We start from the raw sequence: 26770 nt of genomic DNA, 5'->3' as shown, positions 1-26770 counted from the left end.
ACCAGTGTTGTATAAAAGTTCACCATTAATTCCTTGATTTTGTACTCTATGCCTCTTTTATATATATATGTCTTATTAACTGCTTTCTCAACCTCCCCTGCCACCTTCAACCATTTGTGCACATATACCCCCAGGTCCCTCTGTTCCTGCAAACACTGATGCCAATTTGTGTACAAATTCCCACAAACAGCAAGGAGATAAACAAACAATTAAATTATTTTGGTGGTGTCACAAAGGATAAATGTTGGCCTGAATATTAGAAAAATACCCCTGCTCTATTCTGAAGTGTATTTTGTGATCATTTATATCTATTTTGAACCAGTAGAGAGCGCCTCAGTTTTAACGTCTGATCCAAAAGACAGCCTCTCTGACAATGCAGTCCTCCCTCAGTGTCCATCACTCAAATGGCAAGATCCACTAGAAAATTGTCCCTTTAGAAGTCTGGTGCATTACTAAAGCCACAGATGTTTAAGCGGGCATTTTCCACTATGGGTAAGTCTCATGCTGGAAGAATGTGTCCTCCATTTGAAAGGAGACCACAGTAAGAGACAACAATGGTTTATTTACATTGTAGAACTACTTCAAAAACCAGTTCCCACTTAATGCCCCAGGCTCTCAATGCTTTAATGTATGTTCAATTTACTGTCTGGCCAACAAGTTATTTTTAAGTCATAGCTTGCAGCTTTATTTCCATGCTGCTGTACCTTCCACATTTATCATTTAATTTGTTTTTCAGCTGTGGAAAAAAGCTATGATGCATTTATTGTCTATCCCTAGTTGCCTCAAGATGATGTTTAGCCGAATGTACCAATTGTTTTTACAATTAAGTGTTTTTACAATTGAGTGGCTTGTTGGGACACTTCAGAGGGCAGTAAGTGTAAACTATATATTATGGGATTGATGTCACAGTTCTAAACAGTGTGCAGGAACAGAGGGATCTGGGAGTGCATGTGCATCGATCTTTGAAAGTGGCAGGACATATTGAGAGAGTGGTTAAAGCATATGGGATCTTGGGCTTTATAAATAGAGGCATGGAGTACGAAAGCAAGGAAGTTATGCTGAACCTTTATAAAGCTCTGGTTAGGCCCCCAAATTAAGGATTGTGTCCAGTTCTGGTCACCACACTTCAGGAAGGATGTGAATGCCCTTGAGAGGGTGCAGAGGAGATTTAGCACAATGACGCCAGGGATGGAGAATTTTACTTACAAGGTTAGGTTGGAAAAGCTGGATTTGTTCTCCTTAGAACAAAGGAGATTGAGGGGAGATATAATAGAAGTGTACAAGATTATGACAGATTAAGTCAGACAAGGAAAAACTGTTCCCATTAACGAATGGGACAAGGGGACACAGATTGAAAGAGTTGGGCAAAAGATGCAGGGAGAAGCACTTTTTTTTTTACACAGCGGGTGGTAATGACCTGGAACTCGCTGCCCACAAGGGTAGTGGAAGCAGAGATGATCAATGACTTCAAGAGGAAGTTGGATGGCCACCCGAGAGAAAGAGACTTGCAGGACTACGGGGATTGAGCCAGGGAGTGGGACTAACTGCATAGCTTTGTGGGGAGCTGACATGGACTTGATGGGCCGAATGGCCTCCTTCTGCGCCGTAAATAACTCTATGACATGTAGGCTAGACTGGTTTGGGGTGGCAGGTTCTATTACCTGGAGAACATTAGTGAACAAGTTGGGCTTTTCCAACCATCTGGCAAATTTCATAGCCATTTCTTCTGTCGTCTACCTAAAAATTAATAGATTTAGTTTAGTTTAGTTTAGAGATACAGCACTGAAACAGGCCCTTCGGCCCACCGAGTCTGTGCCGACCATCAACCACCCATTTATATTAATCCTACACTAATCCCATATTCCTACCACATCCCCACCAGTCCCTATATATTTCCCTACCACCTACCTATACTAGGGGCAATTTGTAATGGCCAATTAACCTATCAACCTGCAAGTCTTTGGCGTGTGGGAGGAAACCGGAGCACCCGGAGGAAACCCACGCAGACACAGGGAGAACTTGCAAACTCCGCACAGGCAGTACCCAGAATCGAACCCGGGTCCCTGGAGCTGTGAGGCTGCGGTGCTAACCACTGCGCCACTGTGCCGCCCTTTATTGAATTTAATTTTACTTCTTGCTGCCATGGTTGAATTTGAACTTATATCATCAGTGTGGCTAATTTAATCATCATTGGCAACATGATTATATAGGGCTGGTAAATGAAAAATTCCTATCTGAAAGTAACTACCAGAGTAGATTTTCCACATGCCTCTTACTTGCACTCTGGTGGGGGAAAAAATCATATTGCAATTGGGAGATCCTCAATAGCTCAGTACTTGGAAATCAATTGGTTATGGACATGTTTTATTCATGTCCTGGCTCTGGTAGCATTTCTAGTTTAGGAGCTAACAAAGAGCAAATAGAAGGCATATTATGAAAAATATTGCAGGACTAGCAAACTGCATGAGCAGGTTCCTGGAATTATTTGGTAAATGAACACAAGTAAACGACAGCATGTCTGGAGCATCTGCTGCTATCAGACATCGATAATCAAAGTTCACAGCTGATTTTCAATACTGTTCACCCAAGAACACAATTTAGATCCATAGCACTGACACCTCAATGCCAATGGTTGACCTTGACAGTAAAGAGAAATTGCATGTCAATTCTTTCAACTAAGAGTTTTACATGAATCTCACGAGTGAAAACTGGCAGCAATATGCAAATTGGAAGATATGTCAAATAGTAAAGATTTTGTGATAAATCAACAGCAAGTCTGTAACATTCAAAAGTGCCACTGACAATTTAAAAACATTGCATTTGCTCAATTCAGAAGTAATGCAGAAGGAAATAATGAAAAGTTGCAGATGCTTGCCACAAGCACTCTTGCTGAAGGCAGCAGTTTTCAAATTTCTCGAAGGTGGTAGACAGAAACAGATGTTTCTGATTTTATGACAGGAATAGTTGTACTGAAGCATGAGTTACGATGGTGAGGAAACAATGTGCACCTGAAGAAAACTATAACAAAATCAAAAATAGTACTAATAATTACAAGAAAAATATATCCTACCACATTAATAACTGAATTAATTGTGAAAGATAGAAGAAAAAGAAAACTGAGAAATTCCCAGGACACATTCATGTAGTTGCAGCAAGGCAGCAGAGAAAAAAATCATCACTGACATTAGAAAATTGGTCATACATGGAGAACTGCATACGTGCCTCGCAAGTGAGGGCTATTCTTTACAAAGGCAGATAAAATGCTACAATACGTTACCCAAAAGTTCAATTGAAGAAAAATTCTGCAATCCCTCTCCTGTACATGGGTAAAATTTGAACAGACTGTTATTCCTACTTGTTGTAATGCAAGCCCCTACCTGCCAAGAATGAGGCACAGTAATTTCGCTACATGGACGTTAAATTTCAAATTGTTGCTGGGAAGAAGAGAAGGCCTTTGACAAGGGGTTGCCAGGCCCCTGGCTGGAAAGACATTTTTTCATATCAACAGATAGTGCATGGAACAAAGGATCTATCCCCTGCTCCAAGACAATCCACAAACAGACGTGGTCAAACCAGTTAGTCACATGACGAACCTGCTTGGCAGTCAGGGTTTTTTCCTGAATTGTAGAGTTTGAACTGAGAGTCTGCAGAAAGCTGTTTGCTCCTGGATTGAAAAGACCTCTCCTGACTGGATCGCCACAGCCTCCTGTCTGCTCCCTTCTCTTTCTCACAAGCCTCTGGATTCACTGAAGACACATGAACCCCAAGAGAGAAAAGTGTCTTACAGCAAACAAGGTTTAAGAAGAATACTGGGCCCCAACGAAAAGCAAGATCTATCTACAATCAATGACTCTGCACTGAGCTCAAAGAACCATAACAAAAACTCTTCAGATATTGCCTCAAACCTTTCCACTTTATTTTTTTACTCTTTTCTGTCTCTATCTGCATGTGCGTATCACGTATGCATGCTAGTGTGGGCATGGCATGCATCCGTAGGTGTTAACCGAATTAGAGTTTAAGTTTAATAAAATTTCACTTTTCGTCTTGAAACCTGAGAAAACCTGTTGTGTTGGTTTCTTTGCTTGAAAATTGGAACACAGTGAACAAGGATTCACCAAGGGGAGCTAAAAACAGTGTGTTTAAAATGAAACCTTGTTACAGTAAGACCAGGTGAAGGCTGAAAGTGAACCCTAGACCTCTTTCTCACCTGGTCTTAACAGAAATTTGTGGGCTCGTCCGGGATTGACCCACAGAAAAATGAGAGAAATTGGAAGTGGGAAGCCAAATTGTTCCCAATGAAAAAAAAATGCAAATTTTCAATACAGGTTTTCTTGTGGTTGTGTGTGCTAGAATACTAACATGTCTGCAACTGAAGCCAGTCGCTCCCCAAGCCAGGGTGAAGTAACGGGCTAAGTTAAAAACACTGTCTATGGAGGAGTTCAGGAAAATGGCTGAGCAGTGTGGGATCACTGTACTTGGCAAGGCTAGGAAGTCTGAACTCCTAAGACTAGTGGCCAACCATTTTTCCCTTGAATCTGAAGAGGCAGAAAAAGGGTTAGAAACAGACTCCGACAGGGTATTGTGAGCAAAGATACAATTGGAACAAAGGAAACTGAAATAGACAGGAGAGGGAGAGAGAGACGCCCAGAAGGAACGTGAAGAAAATGAAAGACAGGAGAAAGAAAAGGAGAAAGGATAGAAAGCAAGAGAGAGAGAAAGCAAGGAATATTCCATGAAGAATGCGAAGAAAGAAAGCTGAAGCGACTTGAGTTAACTAGGGGGTAACTGAGTAACCCCAGTGAAAGCATGGCCAATATGGAGGAGCGTAATTCAGGGCTGGGTACAAAATTGTTAAAACTAGCTCAGCTAGAATTTCAAAATTCAATGAGGAAGATGTGGAAGCGTTTTTCGTGTCCTTTGAGAAACTGGCAAGGCAGCTAAAATGGCCAGCTGAGACCTGGTCTCTTTTACTACAAAGCAAGCTAACTGGAAAAGCCCATGAGGTTTATTCCCTGTTGCCAGATGAGAGTTCATCAAATTATGAACTGACAAAAAATGCTATCCTCAGGGCATATGAATTAGTACCCAAAGTCTATCACCAAAAGTTTAGAAGCTTCAAGAAGCAAGGTAATCAAACTTATCTGGAGTTTGAAAGAAGTAAGCAGCTGGCATTTGACCAGCGGCTGGGGCTCTTAAAGTACAGATCAGCTACGAGAATCTCAGGGAAGTAGTTCTATTAGAGGAATTTTAAAAATCTCTTGCACTCTCCATAAAAACCCATGTAGAGGAGCAGTGGGTTCAGAGAGCCCAGCAAGCAGCCGTTCTGACTGATGAGTTTGCTTTAATTTATAAGTCGGTTTCCCGAGGAGAACCTTTCCTAATCACCACCACAAATCCAAAAAGGACAAAGGGTGGGAAGGTGATAGGAGCCCAGGCAGTCCTGGGAGAGAAAGAGAAGCAGGAAACACAGGGGGCCATCCTCCAGCCAAAAAGGAAGGTGCTGTGAGCAACAGTGAGAACCAGAAACCTGTGTGCTTCCTTTGTAATAAGGCAGGGCATTTAAAAGCTGACTGCTGGCAACAAAGGGAAAAGCGGTAAGGTTGATCAGGGCACACTCGCTCAGTGAAGATAACCTAATGGAAAGCAGAGCAGCATTAGCTGTGGCTTTAACAGCAGTAAGAGTGAGACCCAGGAAACTTACTATGGCAAGTGCGGGAAAATTTAATAGGATTCCTGAAGGTTATCAGGGTTTTGTACCCGAAGGGTAAGTAATCCCATACCCCTTGAGTGGGGTCAGCAAGCCCATAATAATTCTCAGGGACACAGGGGCCACAAGATCCCTTTTCCTGGGAAAAGGCCAGTCCTTTCCCCAAGAGAGTGCAGTGAATACCAAAATGGTGGTGAATGGTATTGGAGGGCAGAGTATGCCTGTACCTTTGCACCTGGAGTGCGACCTAGTTTCGGGACCGGTGACCGTAGGGATTGTCCCTAGTTTGCCTGTGGACAGGGTTGACCTGCTCCTAGGTAATGATCTGGCGGTGGGGGGGGTTTGGTGGTGAAGGTGGTAGCCCCCTCCAGTAGTGAAAGACAGACCGCAGGAGGTCAGAGAGACAGAGCAGTGGCGGGAGACGGACCCCTGCAGTATCCTGAATGTGTAGTGGATCAGGCCATGATCAAACCAGCTCCCCCAGAGGAGACTGAATTGGCACTGCAAGTAGATGACCATGAGGTCTGCCTATCCGAGACTTTCTTTGGAAAGTTAGGAGTCCCGAGGAATTAATTAAATGTATTTTCCCTAGCTGAGGATCAGCGTGCCGACCCAGTATTGCGAGAGTTAGCACAGGCTGCCCAGTCTGAAAGTGAAGCAGAGGGAGTCCCTGATTGCTACTATTTAAAGAATGAGGTACTGATGAGGAAATGGAGTTCTCCTCTCAGACCTGAGAGCAAGGAGTGGACAGTAGTTCACCAGTTAGTGGTGCCGCAGAGGTACCAGGGAGAATATTAAGAAGGGCCCACGAGACTACAGTGGCTGTACATGCCGGTATACGAAAGACCAAAGCCCCCATAAGACAGCAGTTTGACTGGCCAAAACTCCACAAAGATGTGGTGGAGCACTGCAAGAGTTGCCACATGTGCCAGGTGGAGTGGAAACCCCAACCTACAGTGAAGCCTGCACCCCTAAGTCTTGTAACGGTGTTAGGAACACTCTCCAGCAGAGGGCTGGTGAACTGTAAAGGACTCCTGCCGAGAACAAAAGTGGACAGGCAGGCTCACGGCTGGCAAAAGGTTAGACAGGAAAGGGGAAAAAGTGACTAAGAGGACAGGTTAAAGGAAGTCCAGGAGGAATACCGGATGAAAATCCCTACTATCCGGTTAGCCAACCCCGAAAAATGCGAAAAGTTAGACCCCACATCCTCCTACATAAATGCAGACACAAGAAACACCCCACCAGAGTTCCTAACAGCATTTACAGGAATCTGCAGAGACAAAGACCGACCTCAAGGGGCAGAGAAACCGTGGGGGTGATGCCTCTCCTGGTCGAAGTGCCATAGGGGAGAAGAGTCGAGTCTGCACACATACCTGCAGGCAGGAGTGTCCCAGAGAACAAAGGGGAGATTAACAAAGAATCCGCCCCTAAACTCAGAGAAAACGGGAACCACCCACCCCCTGAAGGATTCATGAATGAATGGGAATGAATGAGAGAAATGCATGGTTTTCTGTGTCTTATATTTTCCCTCAACCCTTTTAATGAAATGCGCTTTTCTCAAAAGGCATTTCATTCCCCTGGGTGTGTCATGCAGGCCCCCACCTGCCAAGAATGAGGCACATTAATTTCACCACATGGACATTAAATTTCAAATTGTTGCTGGGTAGAGGAGAAGGCCTCTGACAAGGGGTTGCCAGGCTCCTGGCTAGAAAGACATTTTTGCATATTAACAGACAGTGCGTGGAACAAAGGAGCTATCCCCTGCTCCAATACAATCCACAAACTGACGTAGTCAAACAAGTTAGGCACATGATTACCTGCTTGGCAGTCTGGGGTTTTTTCTGAATCGAGTGTCTGCAGAAAGCGGTTTGCTCCTGGATTGAAAAGACCTCTCCTGGCTGGCTCGCCACAGCCTCTCCTGTCTGTTCCCATCTCTTTCTCACAAGCCTCTGAATCCACTGAAGACACATGAACCCCAAGAGAGAAAAGTCTCCTGCAGTGAACAAGGTTTGAGAAGAATACTGGGCCCCAACGAAAAGCTGTTGTGCTGGTTTCTTTGCCTCATAATTGGAAAGCGGTGACCAAGGATTCACCAAGGGGGAGCTAAAAACACGGTGTGTTTAAAATTAAACCCTGTAACCATAAGACCAGGTGAAGGCTGAAAGGGAACCCTAGACCTCTTCCTCAACTGGTCGTAACAGAAATTTTAAAGCAAACATTTCTGTAGACATTAAAGGCATGTGGCTTCCTTTCACAAACTTTTTGTTCCTCTTCAACTGTGCTCCAAAAGCTGTGGTCATAGTTTACTTTTTAGTTATTGCTTCACTAAATCATCTGCTTTAGGAACAATGTGATCAATTTCCATGATGTATTGCTGCAAAATAATTTTCAAGCAAAATAAAAAAGTTTACAGGAACAATTGCAGTAGTAATGCAATCATTTTCTTTTGAAATCCTATGGCTTGATGTCACATCATTCTCAGGTAACAAGGCAGCTGGCCAGGCTACTAAATCAAAGATCTGCCCCAGTTTGGTTAGGAGAGATGTGTAAGTGCAACAGGCTGAATTTGTTTACAAGTAGGGAAGCAAATTCGACACCTGCCAATTACAGTCGAGTGAAATACTGTGAATTCACAATATTGCGAACAACAGACAAGACGCTCAAGTCCTACAGATACATTTGCACACAAACAAATCACAACAAACTCCATGCATAACTGAAGCAATTTTAAAAAATGTTGCGGGGATTGCAAAAAAGTAGCCCAATTTTGTACAATCACTACTACTCTTCAGCTATAATTCTTGACTGATTGGCAGTACCTGGAACAAAGAAAAACTGCCACAAGAACACTAAAATACATTTCCACTTATCCATCATTACAACAAAAGAAAATTTTTAAATTATGGAATGGTGCATCTTTAATAAGGCTAAGAACATTTCATCTCTGCCCTGACTTTAAAGTTACACTTTAGAGGTTTCAGCCTTGGCTTGGTGGCGGCACTCACCTCTGAGTCAGAAGGCCATGGGTTCAAACCCCCGTACCCACCCCCCCCCCACAAATTTGAGTGCATAATCTAGGCTGACAGCTCAGTCCAGTACGGAGAAAGCACTGCATTGTCTGATAAGACAACTGACATCCTGTCTGCCCGTAAAAGATCACATGCACTATTTGAAGAGCAGCAGGGGTGCTCTCCAGGTGTCCAGTTTAACATTTATTCCTCATCCAAATTGCCCAAAAATAGATTCTCGATTTCACTGCTGTTCATGAGACCTTGCAATGTGCAAACCAGTTGACTAGCTTCCCTGTATTACAACACGTTAGAAGAACTTAATTGGCTGTTTAGAGGCTTGATATAAATGCAAGTTAATTCTTTCTATGCTTCTTTATACTGTAACACATCTAAACACGCTAACAGAAAGTGGCAGACACAATGGGTGATTTATATTAGTGCTATTTTTAATCAGTCTTTGAAATGGACTGCTTCTGATCCTTATTTTATCACTAGGAATAAGAACTGGTTGCAAAATATTTATTGCTGTTTAAATTTTTAAAAATTGCAAAATTAGAATCCATTTAAGTAACATTAGTTAACATACTTACATCATAACTGAAGTCTGCATCATTTGCTACCGTCAAGTCTGCAAGGTCACCAAGGCCCAAAACACTTTCCAGCACATCATCTGGACCCATAATAAATGACTTGCCAGTTCCAGGGGGAAATGTCAGTGGCTCAGCTGTATTAAAAAAACATATATTTCGTATCAAATAAATAAATCAAAAATGTAAAGAATTTGCAGAACATGCAAGGAATTTTTGATATAGTATGCGTTTAGTAGAAGGGAAACATAACACTGATCTGCTTTTCCCATGTATTAGTTTCTCAACCATCAGGCAAACTGATATTAAGTTTTCACTCTACCAGAGCCACAAGGAGTCCAGGCATCTCACAAGCAGCAATAGAAGACACAAAGACCAATCTGACACACATTCAACAGCCAATTTTAGAGAAATATTGAATAAGTTTTGGAGGTAGGTTTTCTACTCTTAAATTGGGCCAGGAATACAAGAAAAAAAAGGAGAAAAATACCAGAAAAAGGGGAAATCAAACCAATACCCCAAAAATGCACATTTTCTTGTAAGCAACCTGGCAGATTCAATCGCAGTTTACAAAAAGGGAACTGAATAATTAACTAAAGAGAAAAAAATTGCAGGGCTATGGCAAAAGGTGTCGTGGGACTAGCTGACTTGTTCTTAGAGTGCAGGCACGGACACGATGGGCCGAACAGCCTTCTTCTGTGCTATAATCATTCTATGATTCAAACGATATGTGTAACAATTATAATATGAAGTCATATACAAGAAAAACACAAAGAGGTTTCAACAATTCTGCGAATCTTTCATGTAATGTATTTTTTCTTACTGATGTCCATTTTTACATTTCAACATTTGAGGTTTCTCTTCCCCTCCCCCAGAATACATTCATTACACTCTGCAAAAGCTAAAGCTTTTTCCAAGGATTTTGTGCTCTCCCTTCTTAGTTGAACATTCTTCCTTACTGCTCATTCCTTACCAATGACAAATTTAAATTTTACTTTTTTAACCTTATCCCAAAAAACAAACCAATGGAGATAAATGGAAAAGAAATATAGGAGAAATAACTGTGTGAAACAAAAGATGAAGAAAGCCAAACAGAAAAGGCAGGACTAACATCGAAAGAAAAAAAAGCAACAGTTCAAAATAAAATATTAAAAAAGGACAGCCAGAATGTTTGTGAAATAGTACTGCTCCAGCAGACAATACATGGAGGAGACATGTATAATTTCAAAATCCAATCACGCAACTGTTATCATTATTGCAAATAACTTATAACTTGAGTGAATGAAATGAATATTAGCAGTCCACCATGCACTCTCAAAACATGAATGAAAATATTAAGTAATCAATGTTCCTCATATTCTCAAGATACTGTTAGGCTGCCCACTATTTTTGATACAACGGACTAAATTATTCTCCATTCTCCACTGTTATGCAAATAAAACTGTTAAATTAAATACCAGTGACACAGCACATTGTACACCAATATGCTGGAATATGAGTTACACCATGAGTATTCCATAGTAGCTGCAGTTATGCTGTCTTTGGGTGGAGAAGGGGAGGGTGAGAGAGAGGGAGGAAGAGAGATTCTCATCAGAAGATACATGCTCCATCTGAGAGAAGGAAATAAAGCAAAATAAATCAGTGGACAAGTCAATTAAGATCATTCTCTTGCACATTCCAGTTACCAGTTATGCAGCAGGTCATCAGTCTGATCACCTTGTTAATCAGGAATGCACAAGAGGTTCAGAAGAAACCTCAAGTTGGGGAGGGAGGGAGAGCACAAGCATTAAGGTAAAACTGACATACTCAAACAGGTTATTTATGAAGACACTTGGAATTAACTAAATAATGCAGGCAAAATGCTTTAATATTTCTGTTGTTTTACAACAAATTATTCCTCTGATTTATTTCCAAGAATTCTATGCTCCTTAAGTAATGAACAAGCCATACCTCATACGGAGACAATATTTAGTTAACTTGGCAAAAATATATTTTTTAATTGCAATACCTAGCTATACAAAACATTGCAAATATTCACATACAATACTGTCAAAGCAGATATGAAGTAAATTAATTTATTCTAAGAAACCTTAACTTCAGGCATTTCTAGTGGAGGACAGAAACAAAACCAATGCTTATTTTCCATTTCAGCTCTGTCATTTCAATTTTGAGAACTAACAAAATCATGGGCACTTTTCCTGCAACTGGGACATGGAACAGCCTCTTATAAAAATGAGAGTTGATATGCACGAGGTGCTGAATTATCAATTCAGAAGTAAAATGCAGTCTGAAAACAGTCCCAGTGATTATATAAAACCTAAGGAAGTATGTTTGAACATGCTAAGAAATCACAGAATAGAAGAGTGTACCACATGTGCCATTAAAAGGCTCAGAACTATAATTCGTGTTACACCTCTCCAGGGTCACATTCCTCACTGATATATTGCTTTATTAACCTTGCCTGTTCCACCTAACAGAATCTGGTGCTTTAAAGGACACAGAAAGGTTTCTGCAGCAAGTGCTTTTAGAAAATATGATCTCAAATGCTTCACCTGTCAGCATGTCTATGTGGATTAAAATAATCTCATGCAGGTAATAATAAATAACAAATCCTGGCACAAATTCGTCACCTCAATTTTGTTATTTGACAAAATCTCTAATTTTAATTTGCAGTAGAAACTTTCCAGTTGACAACAGTATACCTTAAATCTGCAACTGCTTTCCTATGCTTAGAGTTCTACCTACCTCAAAGCTGCATCTAACAAGTAGAAACCAGAATAGGAAGTCTGAACTTTTTGCAGTCTACAGATGCCTTTCATGTGGCCCAGTGAAAAACCTGAATACTACATTTGAGCAGAGTTTTCTCTCCCCCACAATTGCTGCTATACCGAAACCAGGCTACTGAGTTATGAATGTTTCTTTATATGAATAACAATTATGAATGAATTAAAAGATTGATCAGGATTTAAATATACACACAAAACATTAGTTTTGATTTGAGGTGTTATTTTTTGCTATCAATACTTTAGCAGCACCAGTGCATTTTGAGGCTTAGCACTCTAGATATCGATACAGTATAGTTCACTTGGCCCGCTCCTCTAGTTTAGGCAGGCATCAAGATCGGCGCAGGCTTAGAGGGCCGAATGGCCTGTCCCTGTGCTGTACTGTTCTTTGTTCTTTGCTTCTAAGCCATCACCTCCCAAATCATTAAGGTAGGAAACTGCATGGTGAATGGGCTGAAGCTACTTTTTAAACTCTAAGCATGGTTTGGAAGGCAGCTCTGAATGACGCATATAATATAAAATTATGTATCTTTGTGCAGGTTTTGATTTCGTGACCGCCTATTCAAAACAGTGCATGTGCTTAGGGAATTTTAACAGCCAGCTAAAGCAAAGTCTTACACCAGGTCATTGCTTATACAACTTTTTGTTTCTTATAGTCTCGCTAACATCAGGCTTGAGGGAGAATCTAACACAGAATTTTCAAATATACTAGCAGAGGCCCACAAAGCATTTGTGGTGAAATTCGTATCTTTATTGCAACAGTATTCTTTAAAGCCCCATCCCATACCATCCTTTCCCATGCCATACCAATCCCATTCTTTACATCCCTCTCAAATCATCCCCATCCCACCCCTTCTTCCAATACCATCCCTGCCATGCTGGGCCCCCTCGCCCACTTCCATGCCAGACCACCAATCTCCTCCCCCCCACAACCCCTGCAGCCAGGGTAACTTTGTTGTTGGGTTCCCCTTACCTTTCACTGGTTTCTTCTCCATCAAAACCCCCATTCCACCACTGCCATTGTGGAGGGCACCCCCAGTTTCACAATTAACGTAGAAAATACCACTTGCAGTTTGTGTTTACAAATATATTTTTGGAGGCAGGGACAGCATGCGCTCGGCTTCACTGCCCAAACCCCTTTGCTGGGAGGATGAGAGGAGATTATGTAACAGTCAGCAGGGGGAAAGCTCATCTGACTAGACCCTGAGGACAGGGGGAAACAGCTGGCACCTCACCTGACTGTACCCCAGGGAGACAGAGCTGGCACCTCGTGTGACCTCACCCTGGGGAGCGAGCTTGCTTTCCTTCCTCCCCTCCTCCCCACCCCTCCTCATAGTTAGCAACACTTCCCTGTAACACCATTTCAACAACAGTTTCACACATCTCAATCTGGTAAAAAAAATTACATTTCCACTACTCACCTCCATCCCAGCCGAAAACAGCACCAAAAACTAAATGCGCCCCATAGGGACAGCGCTCACATATCTCGAAGTTTAATTTAATGCAATAAACAGAATTTTTTTTTTTAAATTGCAGTTATCAACCACTTCCCTGAAACATTTTTACAAATTTGTCATGCACCTTATCCAGTTTAAAGGAAAAAAATTCATTTCCACTACTCAACTCCGTCCCAGTCGAAAATAGCATCGCCCAAATAAACCCACCAATATTCTGAAATTTTATAACATTAAGGTGCAGTGTACTGGACATAATTTTTGATCCATTTGATAGAAGCCACCTGGAATAAAGGGGGAAGGTCCTAAGCCAACAGATGCACCACTTAAACTGACCAATCAAGAGAGTCTGGACAGACAAAAACTGCATATTATTATGGATGCAGAATTTGTAAATGCTTCAGCTTGTAATTGATTGATGATTCCTTTTTCAATTTAACAGGGCAGATTTTCAAAATTTAGCAGGTCCCAGTAACTCTTGTCCAGAATGTGAAAAGGATGTTTTTAATTCAATCTCATGAGACACAGCTGTAAAATCTTTGGAGAGGGACAGCTTAAAAATTTCTAATACTGCAATTCCTGACAAAAAGAAATGCTTGATGCAATTAAAATAAATCTTTGTTTCCCTGATTGGAGGAAAAATCTTCATCATAAGGGACTTGTATACAGCACCAACTAATACTACCTAGAGCTTTCAGAGTTGGTTCCTGATCTCTGCTGGGTTTAGCCATGTAGCAGTGGAGGTGCGACAATTAGCCTCAAGAAAAATTACGGAGGCTTCTTCCCCTGGTTGCTATCCAATGATTCAGGTATGCCTGGACACTGGACAAGGGCAGGATTGGGATCATGTCTTGCAGTTGAATACTTGCATTTCAAGGTTTTTGACTATTTGGCCCAGGGAAAAAAAAATCAGGTTATTTGAAGATATTGCTATTAAGTAAAATTCAGCACATAAGGGGTTAAATCCACAAAACACACACTGGATACCTTGGAAAACAGAGAGACAATCCAGTCAATAACTGGAACTGGACAAGGTGACTATTGATTGGCGTTTTGTGCATAACCTATCAGTTTGAAGCAACAGGGTTCGTTAATACATTACAGTGGCATTCACACATTGTTGTAATGGTATCATTCATTTGAGTCTAGCGGGTGGTGGCTATCCGAGGGCCCATGTCTAGAATGACATCAGCTAATTGCATTATCAGCTTACAATCCCCAGTGTGCAGGACGAGTGTCAACAGTCAAGTCTCTGGTTTCCTGTCAAGTTGGAACAAGGGCAGAAGTTTGGAGTGGAAATAGTCAAGAGGAAGAGATTTCTCTTTCTAAGATTGCAGCCAGTCAATTTTGCAAATAGTGACTTACAATGTGAAATTAACCCACATCAGGGGGTGCGTTTGCACCTTTTTGTTTTTACTTTTGACTTTTGATGTTACAAGGAGCAATAGGAATCAGACTGAGTTTCAATGAAGCTGTATTCTGTATAGTCCTTTATTGTGTAAAATAAACCATTTTCTTGGTTTACAATTGCCCTCGTCTATTAGATGTTTATCCATCCATCTTCTAGAAGATGGACGAATGCCTGTGTAAGATTACAGCATTAACTGCAAACAATGCAGATTTTGTTGTTCAACTTCCTGGGTCATGCTTTTGTATTACTGGGCAGTAAAGGAAAAATCTTCATCATAAGGGACTTAGAGTGATATCTAGTGCACACCTACTATTTATAACAATCTGCAAGCACACACTGTAAAGTTCACATGAGAAGAATGACCTGGCCACTTGAATCAGGTACCTGAAGTTTTCCCAATGCCTATAGAACCATACTTCTACAAGAGAAGAGAAAATTAAGAAAGGGAAATAAGAAATTTCAAAATGAAAAGGAAATGTGACTGTTGCCCAATGATTTCCCAGAATTACCTGCATAACCATTTATTTGAGAAAAACATTTACTTGCATTCATAGGGGAAAAATTGTTTAAAAAGGCTCAGTATGGTCTTCAAAATCATAAATACATATCGGAATTGCAACTTGGACAAAGTGTGGTTGTGTAAACCGGCAAATATACACAAATGGTCACCTGAACAATTAAGCTTGCTTTAAACACCATGAATGGTCTAGCAATCTTAAATATGTCTCTTCAAAGTCACCAAATACAATGGGACAACAATCTTAAGGCAAGTCTTGTAAATATATTATTTTAATAAGGGACTTCTGATTTAATTCTGAAAAAATCTGGTTTCTCATTTGCTTACACAGCAATAGGGACCATACTGTAAAAGTAATTCATGGACTATTAAATGATTTAGGACATCCTGAGATGTGAAATTCACGTTATTCTTTCTTGGTTGTCTTCCACAAGTTCGTAAGTTTGGAGTATGTTTAATTCCATATTACTCAGATTTGTGATATGATATTAAACACTTCATCTACTTTGCAAATGAAAATTCTATCAGTAAATTTACCAAAATAACACTGAAACATCGACAATGTATAAATAAGTCTACACAAGGATCATTTTTCCTCAGTTCAAAAACAATGTCATAGTTTCTACTGACGAACTATCCAGACCAGCAGAACAACAGATTTCTCACATCAAGCTTCCAGCAAAAATATTACTAAAATTCCAAGGCCCTAAAAACCATCGCAATTTAATCTCTTTGAGACAGACTAGGATTCTTAAAGCTATCTTAATAAATGTTCTGAAAATATTACATCATTATAATACATACTTTATCTGCAGATAGTGCTGTACAGAAACTGCATAAGCAAAGCAAAGCACATATCGATAGCAGAAGTCAGAAAACGAATACTGTCACACCTTTACCAAAAGAATAATACTCAAGAGCGGCCAGAGTCTAAAACCAATTTCTTGCACAATGACTAAAGCACAGATAATTAGCATATTTAAAAGTCAGTTTTGATATTTGCAAATCCTAGTTATTTGTCCATAAACTAGTAAGTTTCTTCTCATGCCTTTACAAGTCTAGGATTACGAAAATTCATTGGACCCATGTGGCAATGAAACTCAGAGGTACAAGGAACATTTGTCACAAAGCAGAATCAAATTACGAAGACAGACTGAAAAAAAACCCATGGGTCATGGCTATGTTCATTTCTGTAAGTGAGAGTCTTGGATTAGGAGTGGTACTCTGTTGTTTGAGTTGAAAGGCCATTGGCTCAAGCCCTACTGAAGGGCTTGAACACACAGCCTGACAGTTGTTGGAGGTGCATTTCTTTTTTGCCTGAAACATTAAACTGAGAGTCCATCTGCTCTCTCAGGTGGATGCAAAAGATTCCACGGCACTACAGGAAGGCTTGCATGGGAAGCTTTCCTGATATCGTTACGAACATTTTGCCTTCAATCAACACCCTCAAAAATAAATTTACTGGTCATTCACCTCACCATTACTTGTGCACAAATCAGTAGCAGTGCTCGCCTATAAAATAACTATAACTACACCTCAAAAGTAATCATTGAAGTTGTGTAGTTGAACTTGAAATGAAAAGCAGATGCTTTCTGGTTCTATGTCCACTTGGAGGGGAGGAAGCAAATTTTCAGGAACACAATTCAATCCGTTGATAAGACTGCTCTCGAGCATTTATCACATTTAGTTCTCTGAAGCCTATAACAAGTTGGCCACCTTTATTTGACAAAATGGATGGAAGATGAGGGATGGGAGGGGCTTGGGGGGGAATGTTACTAGTGAAGTTCTATGAACAGGAAATGCACATCCCACCACCCCCCCAACCTCACTTTTTCTCCTTTACTTGAGGACCGTCCTGAGATATAACCACACAGGGCGCAGTTGCCCTTCAGTTTCTCACTGAAGTGATCATCCTTCATGCGTAAGCCTTGTCAATCAATGTTGGCCAAGTATGCATTGAAGGGATTGCACCAAGGTCCACGCCCAACCTTCACATGGGTACATTCCAGCAGGGATTATTGGAAATAATGGAATTTGTAATGCATGAGGTACAAAATGCATCTTATAAAAAGCAATTAAAGATGAAGTCACAATAATAAACATTTATGAAGATGCAAAAAATAATCAGAGTTTATAGCAATTCAGGCAACTAAAGTTCCTTTCCAACATAATTACAAAAATCTATTCCAGGATTCTGCTATTGGCTTCCTGTATCACAGAGGGAAACATATGGATTTTACTCTACATAAGAAAAAGATGAAATAGAAAAATTCTATTACCGCATGACAAAATCTTCAGGAATTTAAGTGTTGATTACAATTTTGATTATTTAGTTAGAAACAACAATATTGTCAACACATTTATTTCACAATAAACATAGATCCATTGCTCCAGTCATATAAACTAAGTGGCTATAACCTTTTCATTTTGCCGATTCTCACAAGGGTATACATTTTTCTTACTCAGATTAGAGCTGATAGATATGGCTGCCGATTGTTATGTTGGGATGAGATGATATCAATATGACAGTGATACAAAAGGTGCTGGAAATCTGTAATAAAACATAAAATGCTGCTAATACCCAGCAAGTCAGGCAGCATCTGTGGAGGGAAAAAAAAGTTAATGTTTCAGGTGGATGACCTTTCATCAGAACTGGAAGTGAGAGCCATAACAGTTTTTAAGCAAGTACAGAGGCAGGGAAAGGGAAAAGAGCAAAAGAAAAAAGTCTGTGATAAGGTGGAAGGCAGGAGAAAATAAATGACAAAAGAGATGATAATGGGACATGTAAAGATGGGTCTGGAGGTGGTGTAAACTGGAAAAGCAAAATCACTACCAACAGCTTCTATCCGAAAAAATGGAGGCACTGGTTATGATCCTAAATTGTTGAATTCAATGTTGAGTCTGGAAGGCTTATAGTGGATATTGATCAATCGCCTATCCCCAGAATTGGAATCAGGAAAGGGAAGAGTCAGAGATGGACCATGTGAAGGCAAGGAAAGGGTGGAAATTGGAAGCAACGTTGATGAAGTTTTTCACTTCAGAGCGAGAGCAGGAAACGGCACCAATACAGTCATCAATGCAGTGGAAGAAGAGGGGACTGAAGCAGGACTGGAACAAATAATATTCCACATATTTTATTAAAAGGCTCCTTCCAGGTGAAGCAACAATTTACTTGTACTTCTTTCAACTTAGCATACTGTATTCATTGCTCATGATGCGGTCTCTACTATAATGGAGAGACCAAACTCAGATTGGGTGATCACTTTGCGGAACACCTCTTTAGGTCTGCGAGCGTGACCCCGAGCCTCCAGGCGCCTGTCATTTTAATTCTCCATCCCACTCTGATCTCATGTGCTTGGCCTCCTGCAGTGTTCCAGTGAAGATCAAGGAACTTCTTTCGATTAGCCACTTTACAGCCTTCTGGACTCAAGAGTTCAACCATTTCAGATCATAACCAATGCCCCCATTGCAGGCAGTAGCTGCTGACAATGATTTCATTTACACGTCCTCTAGACCGATCTTTGTTTCTTTACCTGTCTCATTACCGTTCCCTTTGTCATTTAATATCTCTAGCTTTCTACCCTACCCTTGCCTTTTGTTCCTTACTCCACTCCCCTTTCCCTGCCTCTGTACTTGCTTAAAACCTGGAGTATTGCGTGCAGTTCTGGTCACCGCATTATAGGAAGGATGTGGAAGCTATGGAAAGGGTGCAGAGCAGATTTACTAGGGTGTTGCCTGGTATGGAGGGAAGGTCTTACGAGGAAAGGCTGAGGGACTTGAGGTTGTTTTCGTTGGAGAGGAGGAGGAGGAGAGGTGACTTAATAGAGACATATAAGATAATCAGAGGGTTGGATAGGGTGGATAGTGAGAGTCTTTTTCCTCGGATGGTGATGACAAACACGAGGGGACATAGCTTTAAGTTGAGGGGTGATAGATATAGGACAGATGTCAGAGGTAGTTTCTTTACTCAGAGAGTAGTAAGGGCGTGGAACGCCCCGCCTGCAACAGTAGTAGACTCGCCAACTTTAAGGGCATTTAAGTGGTCATTGGATAGACATATGGATGAAAATGGAATAGTGTAGGTCAGATGGTTTCACAGGTCGGCGCAACATCGAGGGCCGAAGGGCCTGTACTGCGCTGAAATGTTCTAATTCTAATTCTATTACATTGCTAACTTTTTTCCAGTTCTGGTCAACCACCCGCAGTGTTAACTTTGTTTCTCTCTCCACAGATGCTGTCAGACCGACTAAGTATTTCCAGCATTAACTTGAAATACTGACTGAACAGGGCAATACAGTAACAATTTTAATTATACCTTCTTCTGCTCTTGAGCTGTCATGATCAGCCAGTCTGGAAGAGGTTGGCCTAGACTGAATCATGGTTCCAGATGGCATGTGAGGCAGCTCATCATCTCTGAGATCTGCAATCATATCCTGAAGTTTTGACCTGTTTACCCCTGTAAATGAAAGCCATCAGTAACTGTTCACATATCCAGCATTCTTGGTAGTGTAAAATAGGTTCAACAACTACAGCTTCTATTTGCTCTAGCAGTCAAATAATATATTCATTATAATTCTACTTACAACCAAGCCACCCTGATTAATACTTTATACATGAATCGATCTTCTCATGCATTCATACTCTTATCATTTAAATGATTTAACCATTAAGGTGTTGTAATCTGATCAGATTATGGTAACCAACTACATACACTTTAAATAGTTAACAAAACTGAAAAACAAAAGTCAATATCTTCCAACTTCAATTATTTGGATAGAGGATTTCACTGATAAGGCATGGAGAGAAAAAAGAATTTAGGAACAGTTCATTTCAGTAACATGGATGGAGAACAAAACAAAGATAAAAGGTTTAGATGTTTACACTAGGGGTGCAACAAACGCACTTCAAATACTTTTATCAAAAGATTTGGCAAAAGGCTATATTTTTAATGATCATCTTCCTCTCGTGTTCTCACTTCAATTGCTCCGCATTTCAATTAAAAGCAAAACACTTTGGGACACAAATAATGGGAGCAAAAACACGAGGCAAATCTTATTCATTGCTTTTCTCTTTCATTAATTGTACCTCCCCTATCCCACCAAGACATTTCATCAAAGTAAAATACAAGCTTCAGATACTTTTTAAAAAAAAATGAGGAACTAATAATGCTAATTTAAATTTCTCAGATAGCAATTACTCACCACAGTAATTACAATCCTCTGTGGAGTGTCTTCTATGTTGTCAGGTATGTATCACACCACCTAATGGTACAGAGTTTGGGTGTAAAGTCTTAATGTCCATTCACAGAATTAGTTTCCACCACAGGAATCTTCACAGGCCAGAGGAATTTGTGCACCAAAGGGCCTTGCAGATAACGGCTGTGGAAGTTCCCTTGATTCAAATCGCTCTTGGGGCCATGTGACATATCCAAATGGAGTCCTCACACTCCAAGAAAGCACAGTCTGTTAAGGAATATGAAACTGAGGAGCGAGACCCAAACATAGACTGAAGGAGTTCATTCACCAAAACAGAGGAATGGATTTAAGTGCCAAGGATTTTCTTATTTAGAAATGGCCAGCGGAAAGTCCAATGATAACAGTGTAAATAAATGTGTATATGTGCATGGCAAGCAATAGTACTTCAACGTTCAGCATGAGTTCCGCTTCTAGCCTCATCTCGGGAGTGAAACAAGGTGGCAACTGACAAAGAGCAAGATATTGCCCAAAGGGTCATGAAACAAATGCCCATATACACGGTTTAAGAGGAGAGACATTCCAGACAAGGCAAAAAAAGATGAATTAAGTTTAATCATCCAGTTTATACAGCAGCATTTGTCTCATCTTGTAGAACCTCACAGTTGCTCATTTAAGGCATGGAAGGCATATTTAGTCTGCATCATTTATTCATTACAGACAACTCCTCTCAAAAGCATGTGAACTCTCAGATGGACACAGCTATACACTCTTCCAAGTTTTCTGCAACTTCTTGTCTTCACTTGGAAAAATGGACATCTATTCCCATGTGTGCAAAGTTGCAATCACCTATGACAGTAGGGTTCTCTGTAATACATGATGGAGTGCTTGCTTCCTAATGAATTGCTTAAGAGGTTGCATAACAATATCATTTGCAACTGACAAAGGAAGAACTGTTGATCTGTGTAACACAGGAAGCAAAATCTCCCTCTAAGCGAGTAGCATATAAAAGTAATTTATCCACCTTTCTATCGCCCAATGATAGCGTCAATCAGAGATTTGCAGTCTGTACTGTTTTGCCCTGCCATTTAAATAATGCGCAGAGGTGGGCAAAAGTACATACACAACAAAACATTTCACAAAAGTAGCACATGTCAAAATACAAATAATTGTTACTACACCTCCCTCAATGGCTCAGTGAGTAAATGTACTACCTTGTTCAGTATGCAGCCAGAAAGGTTAGGAAATTACCACGTTCAACCAATGGTCTTGCCCAAGTCAAGTGATCTCAGCTGGGCTGCAGTTAGGATGTTACAATTGGCGTCAGTGTCCTGGGCTACTGAACTGGTGGCTAAGGAGAAAGGTGGAAAAATGGCTGGTCTTTTACCTCTTGATGATTATTCTGTGACTACTCATGGAAAGTACATATGTGCACGTCAAGGGTGGGCAAATTCAGGGTCAGCTGTGATGCATCCTCTGTCCCTCAAAAAGTACCCTGCTGACACTCACTACCTAGGCCCACACAAGAGTAATAGTTACTTGAATAAGGTATATGATGGTTTCAGGTGCCAGTGAAACAACTGAGCAAGAGTCAGCATCGTTAACAGAAAAGCAGATTTGAAAAAGGAAGAAAAATCTAACTGTTACTGAAATATATATCAAATTCCAACATGAGAGCCTGATATTAAATGAATAAGATGCCATTCAATTAAACAGCTTTAATGTTTACTGAGTCTTTGACTCAGTATCGAAAATTTGACAGCCTAACATTTGTGACAGAATCCATTTGTCACACATATACAGGAGCCGTGAAATTATTTAATGGACTCAGCACATTATAGTTCATCCGGAGGAAAATTTAAAAAACCCTTGAAGCCTATTTATTTTCTATCAGCCAGTAAATTAAATCACAGTGCTCCAACACCGAATGCCCACATATAGTCTAAGGCTAAAACATGGTGAGATTAAACAGCCTTAGCTATCCCTTGGTAGATACTGTTCTTCAACGTAACTGCTCCTAATTCAGTAGTTGATATACATAAGTGTCGAAATAGCATAAAAATTATACATATACATTACTTCCAATGCAACAGATTCATCCAAAGTTCAAGGTGTATTTTTATTGGAACATTACTGGTCTGTGACATACAGGTGTATTAAATGACAGTTGCATTTTTAAAAAGTAGGCACTGGTCCAATAATCATCATTATAGACCACCTCTCAAAAACCATACGCCCTGAAGAGGGCTATTTATGCCAAAGCCTACATCTTCTATTGGGGTGTTGGTGTGTGTTGTCAGACACAATCTCACCCATAGCTAGCTTTAATGGAAGATTAACAGGGATGATGATGCAAATGTAGCTGTCTCAGCCTCATTGGCCCAAAAAAATTTCACCTGTCTATAATTGTTATTGAAATGTCCTGGATTTTACAAAACTGAAGTGTCTGATGCTCTGTCACTTGCCTCTAAATGATTTTAAATGCATTATATTTGGGTTTTTCAAATAAGTAAAAAATATTAATATTTCCAAGACAAAAGATTAATAACCCTGTAATTTTCAATACATGCTACTTAAAATTCACTGGGAATTGTCCAGTGTTATGTCCAAACACAAATCTCATGCTACTTCAAAAGAAGTGTAATTAATGTCTAATGCACAACAGTTCCTTACCAAAATAAATTTGCACTAGTGCAACAGAAGCAATATAATTAATCTCAACCAGAGACCTCTACGTCGCACCAACAGACCAGTACATCTGAATCAAGTTCAGAATTGTTCTGTCAGAACTGACAGTCAAAATTGTAATTTCCAAAGTAGAGTCATTTACGGCATAGGTGGTGGTCATTCGGTCAGTCAAGTCCATGCCAACTCTCCGTGGAGCAACTCAGTCAGTCCAACTTCCCCGCATGATCCCCATAGCCCTGTAAATTTATTTTCCTCAAGTACCCATCCAAATTTGAAATCACTGACTGCCTCTGCCTCGTGGGCAGTGGGTGCCACGTCATTACCACTCACTGCGAGAAAAGTTCTTCCTCACATTCCCCTCACATCTCTTGCCCAAAGCCATCAATCTATGTCCCCTAATCCTTCTACCATCAGTTAATGGGAACAGTTGTTTCCTGTCTAACTTATCTAAGCCTGTCATAATCATGTACACCTTTAACAAATCTCCCTTTAATCTCATACAAGCAAAATACAGTGGATGCTGGAATTCTGAAGTGAGAACAGAAAGTGCTGGAAATACTCAGCAGGTCTGGCAGCATCTGTGGAGAGAGAAACAGAGTTAACGTTTCAGGTTTGCAACACTTCACCAGAACTGGCAAAAGTTAGAAATGTAACAGTCTTTGAGCAAGTGAGGCGGGGTTTGGGGCGAGGGGGGGGGTGGGTGGCTGGGGTGGAAGTAGAACAAGAAGGAAGGACTGTGATAGGACGGAGGGAGGAAGAGGTTAAATGACAGATGTCATGGAACAGAATGCAAATGGAGTTCTAAATAGTTGGAGTGAAAGACAAAGCATGAGTCCAGAGAGTACGCTAATGGCAGAATAATGAACAGTCTGTACAAAAGCAAAAACATGAAAAATATGTTTAAGACTAGTACATGGTTAAAAAAAATTAAAAATAACATAAAAAAAACACAAAGAATAATGGAGCTCATGGTCTGAAATGATTGAACTCAAAATTGAGTCCAGAAAGATGTAGAGTGCCTAATCAGAAAATGAGGTGCTGATCCTCGAGCTTGAGTTGTTGTTGAATGGAACACAGCAGCAGGCCAAGAACAGAAATGTGGGCATGGGAACAAGGTGAAGAATTAGGAACATAGGAGCCGGAGTAGGCCATTCAGCCCATCAGGCCTGATCCGCCATTCAATACGATCATGGCTGATCATCCACTCCAATGACTTTTGCCCACACTATCCCCATATCCCTTTGTCAATGGTATTTAGAAATCTGTCAATCTCTGCTTTAAACATACTCAATGACTGAGCTTCCACAGCCCTCTGGGGTAGAGAATTCCAAAAATTCACAACCCTCTGAGTAAAGAAATTTCTCCTCATCTCTGTCCTAAGTAGTTTCCCCCTCATTTTGAAATCGTGTCCCTTGGTTCTAGACTCCCCAACCAGCGGGAGCATCTTAGCTGCATCCACCCTGTCTATCTCTAAGTATTTTGTAAGTTTCAATGAGATCACTTCTCATTCTTCGAAACTCTAGAGAAGTCAGGCACAGTTTCCCCAATCTCTCTTCATAGGACAGTCCTGACATCCCAGGAACAAGTCTGGTGAACCTTCGTTGCACTTCCTCTATGGTAATAATATCCTTTCTAAGGTAAAGGGAGCAAAACTGCACACAGTACTCCAGGTGCGGTCTAACCAAGGTTCTATACAATTGAAGCAAGACTTCACTACTCCTGTACTCAAATCCCCTTGCGATAAAGGTGAACATACCATTAGCCTTCCTAATTGCTTGCTGCACCTGCATGTTAGCTTTCAGTGACTTACTGATGAGGCGCCCAGGTCCCTTTGTGCATCTACACTTTCTAATCTCTTACCATTTAAGAAATACTCTGCACATCTAATCCTCCTACCAAAGTGGATAATCTCACATTTTTCCACATTATATTCCATCTGCCACGTTCTTGCCCACTCACTAAGTCTGCCCAAATCCCCCTGAAGCCGCTTTGCATCTTCCTCAGAACACACATTCCCACCTAGTTTTGTGTAATTCGTGAACTTGGAAATACTACATTTGGTACCCACATCCAAATCACTGATATATACTTTGAACGGCTGGGGCCCAAGCACTGATGATCCACTAGTCACAGCCTGCCAACGCGAGAATGACCCGTTTATTCTTACTCTCTGCTTTCTGTCTGTTAACCAATCCTTAATCCATGCCAGTATATTACCTCCTATCCCATGTGCTTTAATTTTGCTAACCAACCTCCTGAGCGGGACTTTATCATAAGCCTTCTGAAAATTCAAGTATACCACGTCCACTGACTCCCTTTCATCAATTCTGTTAGTAACATCCTCAAAAAACTCCAACAGGTTTGTCAAACATGATTTCCCATTCATAAATCCATGGTGACTATGCCCAATCAGATTATTATCCAATTGTTCATTTATCACATCCTGTAGAATAGATTCTAGCATCTTCCCAACAACTGATGTAAGGCTAACAGGTCTGTAATTCCGTTTTTTCTCTCCCTCCCTTCTTAAATAGTGGGGTGTCATTTGCAACCTTCCAATTTTCAGGAACCACTCCAGAATCTGTAGAATTTTGGAAGATGATCACCAATGCATCCACTATCTCCATAGCTACCCCTTTCAACACTCTGGGATGTAGAATATCAGGTCGTGGGGACTTATCAACCTTCAGCCCCATTAATTTCTCCAACACAACCTTCTTACTAATACTAATTTCCTTCAATTCCTCATTCCCCCTAATCCCTTGGATCTCTAATTCTGGGAGATATCTTGTATCTTCCTCAGTGAAGACAGACACAAAGTAATCATTTAGCTTCTCTGCCATTTCTCTGTTCCCCATTATAAATCTCCTGACTCTGCCTGTAATGGACCCACATTTCTCTTAGCCAAATGTTTCCTTTTTATGTAACTGTAGCAGCTTTTACAGTCCACTTTTATATTTTTTGCTAGCTTACATTCATATTCCATTCTCTCTATCAGTTTCTTCATCCGCCTTTGCTGTAATCTTCCAAATCCTCAGGTTTGCTACTATTTCTGGCAACTTTATAGGCCTTTTCTTTTAATTTTATACAATCGTTAACTTCCTTTGTTATCCACGGTTGACTGCCTTTACTTTTGGGGTTTTTGTGCCTTGAAGGAATGTATAGTTGCTGTAAACTATGTAATATTTCTTCAAAGACAATCCATTGCCTATGTACTGTCATACCTTTCAATGTATTTTCCCAATCCACCTCAGCCAATTTGCTCCTCATACCTTCATAATTTCCTTTGTTCAAATTTAACACCCTGGCTTCACATTGAACTACCTCACTTTCAAACATAATGTAAAATTCCATCATATTATGATCACTCCCATGCCTAAAGGTTCTTTTGCAACAAGATTCTCATTACATAATTAGATC

At 40.5% G+C, this 26770-nt stretch overlaps 1 protein-coding gene across 4 annotated transcripts in view; it reads right to left on the bottom strand.

Moving 5' to 3' along the window:
- strn3 (striatin, calmodulin binding protein 3) overlaps positions 1 to 26770 on the bottom strand; it is a 207807-nt gene that overhangs the window by 54619 nt on the left and 126418 nt on the right. For 3 of the 4 annotated variants that reach the window (XM_068039354.1, XM_068039355.1, XM_068039356.1), the window contains 2 exons: positions 19786 to 19926; positions 9309 to 9442 (listed from right to left, as the gene is read on the bottom strand). In XM_068039354.1, coding sequence (XP_067895455.1) covers positions 9309 to 9442; positions 19786 to 19926 — 275 coding nt within the window. The remainder of the gene's footprint in view (positions 1 to 9308; positions 9443 to 19785; positions 19927 to 26770) is intronic. The other variant, XM_068039357.1, reaches the window with a different exon arrangement.

This window comes from Heterodontus francisci, chromosome 9, assembly GCF_036365525.1.
Source record: "Heterodontus francisci isolate sHetFra1 chromosome 9, sHetFra1.hap1, whole genome shotgun sequence".
In the NCBI taxonomy this organism is placed as follows: domain Eukaryota; kingdom Metazoa; phylum Chordata; class Chondrichthyes; order Heterodontiformes; family Heterodontidae; genus Heterodontus; species Heterodontus francisci.
This window is presented reverse-complemented; position numbering and strand designations above follow the sequence as displayed.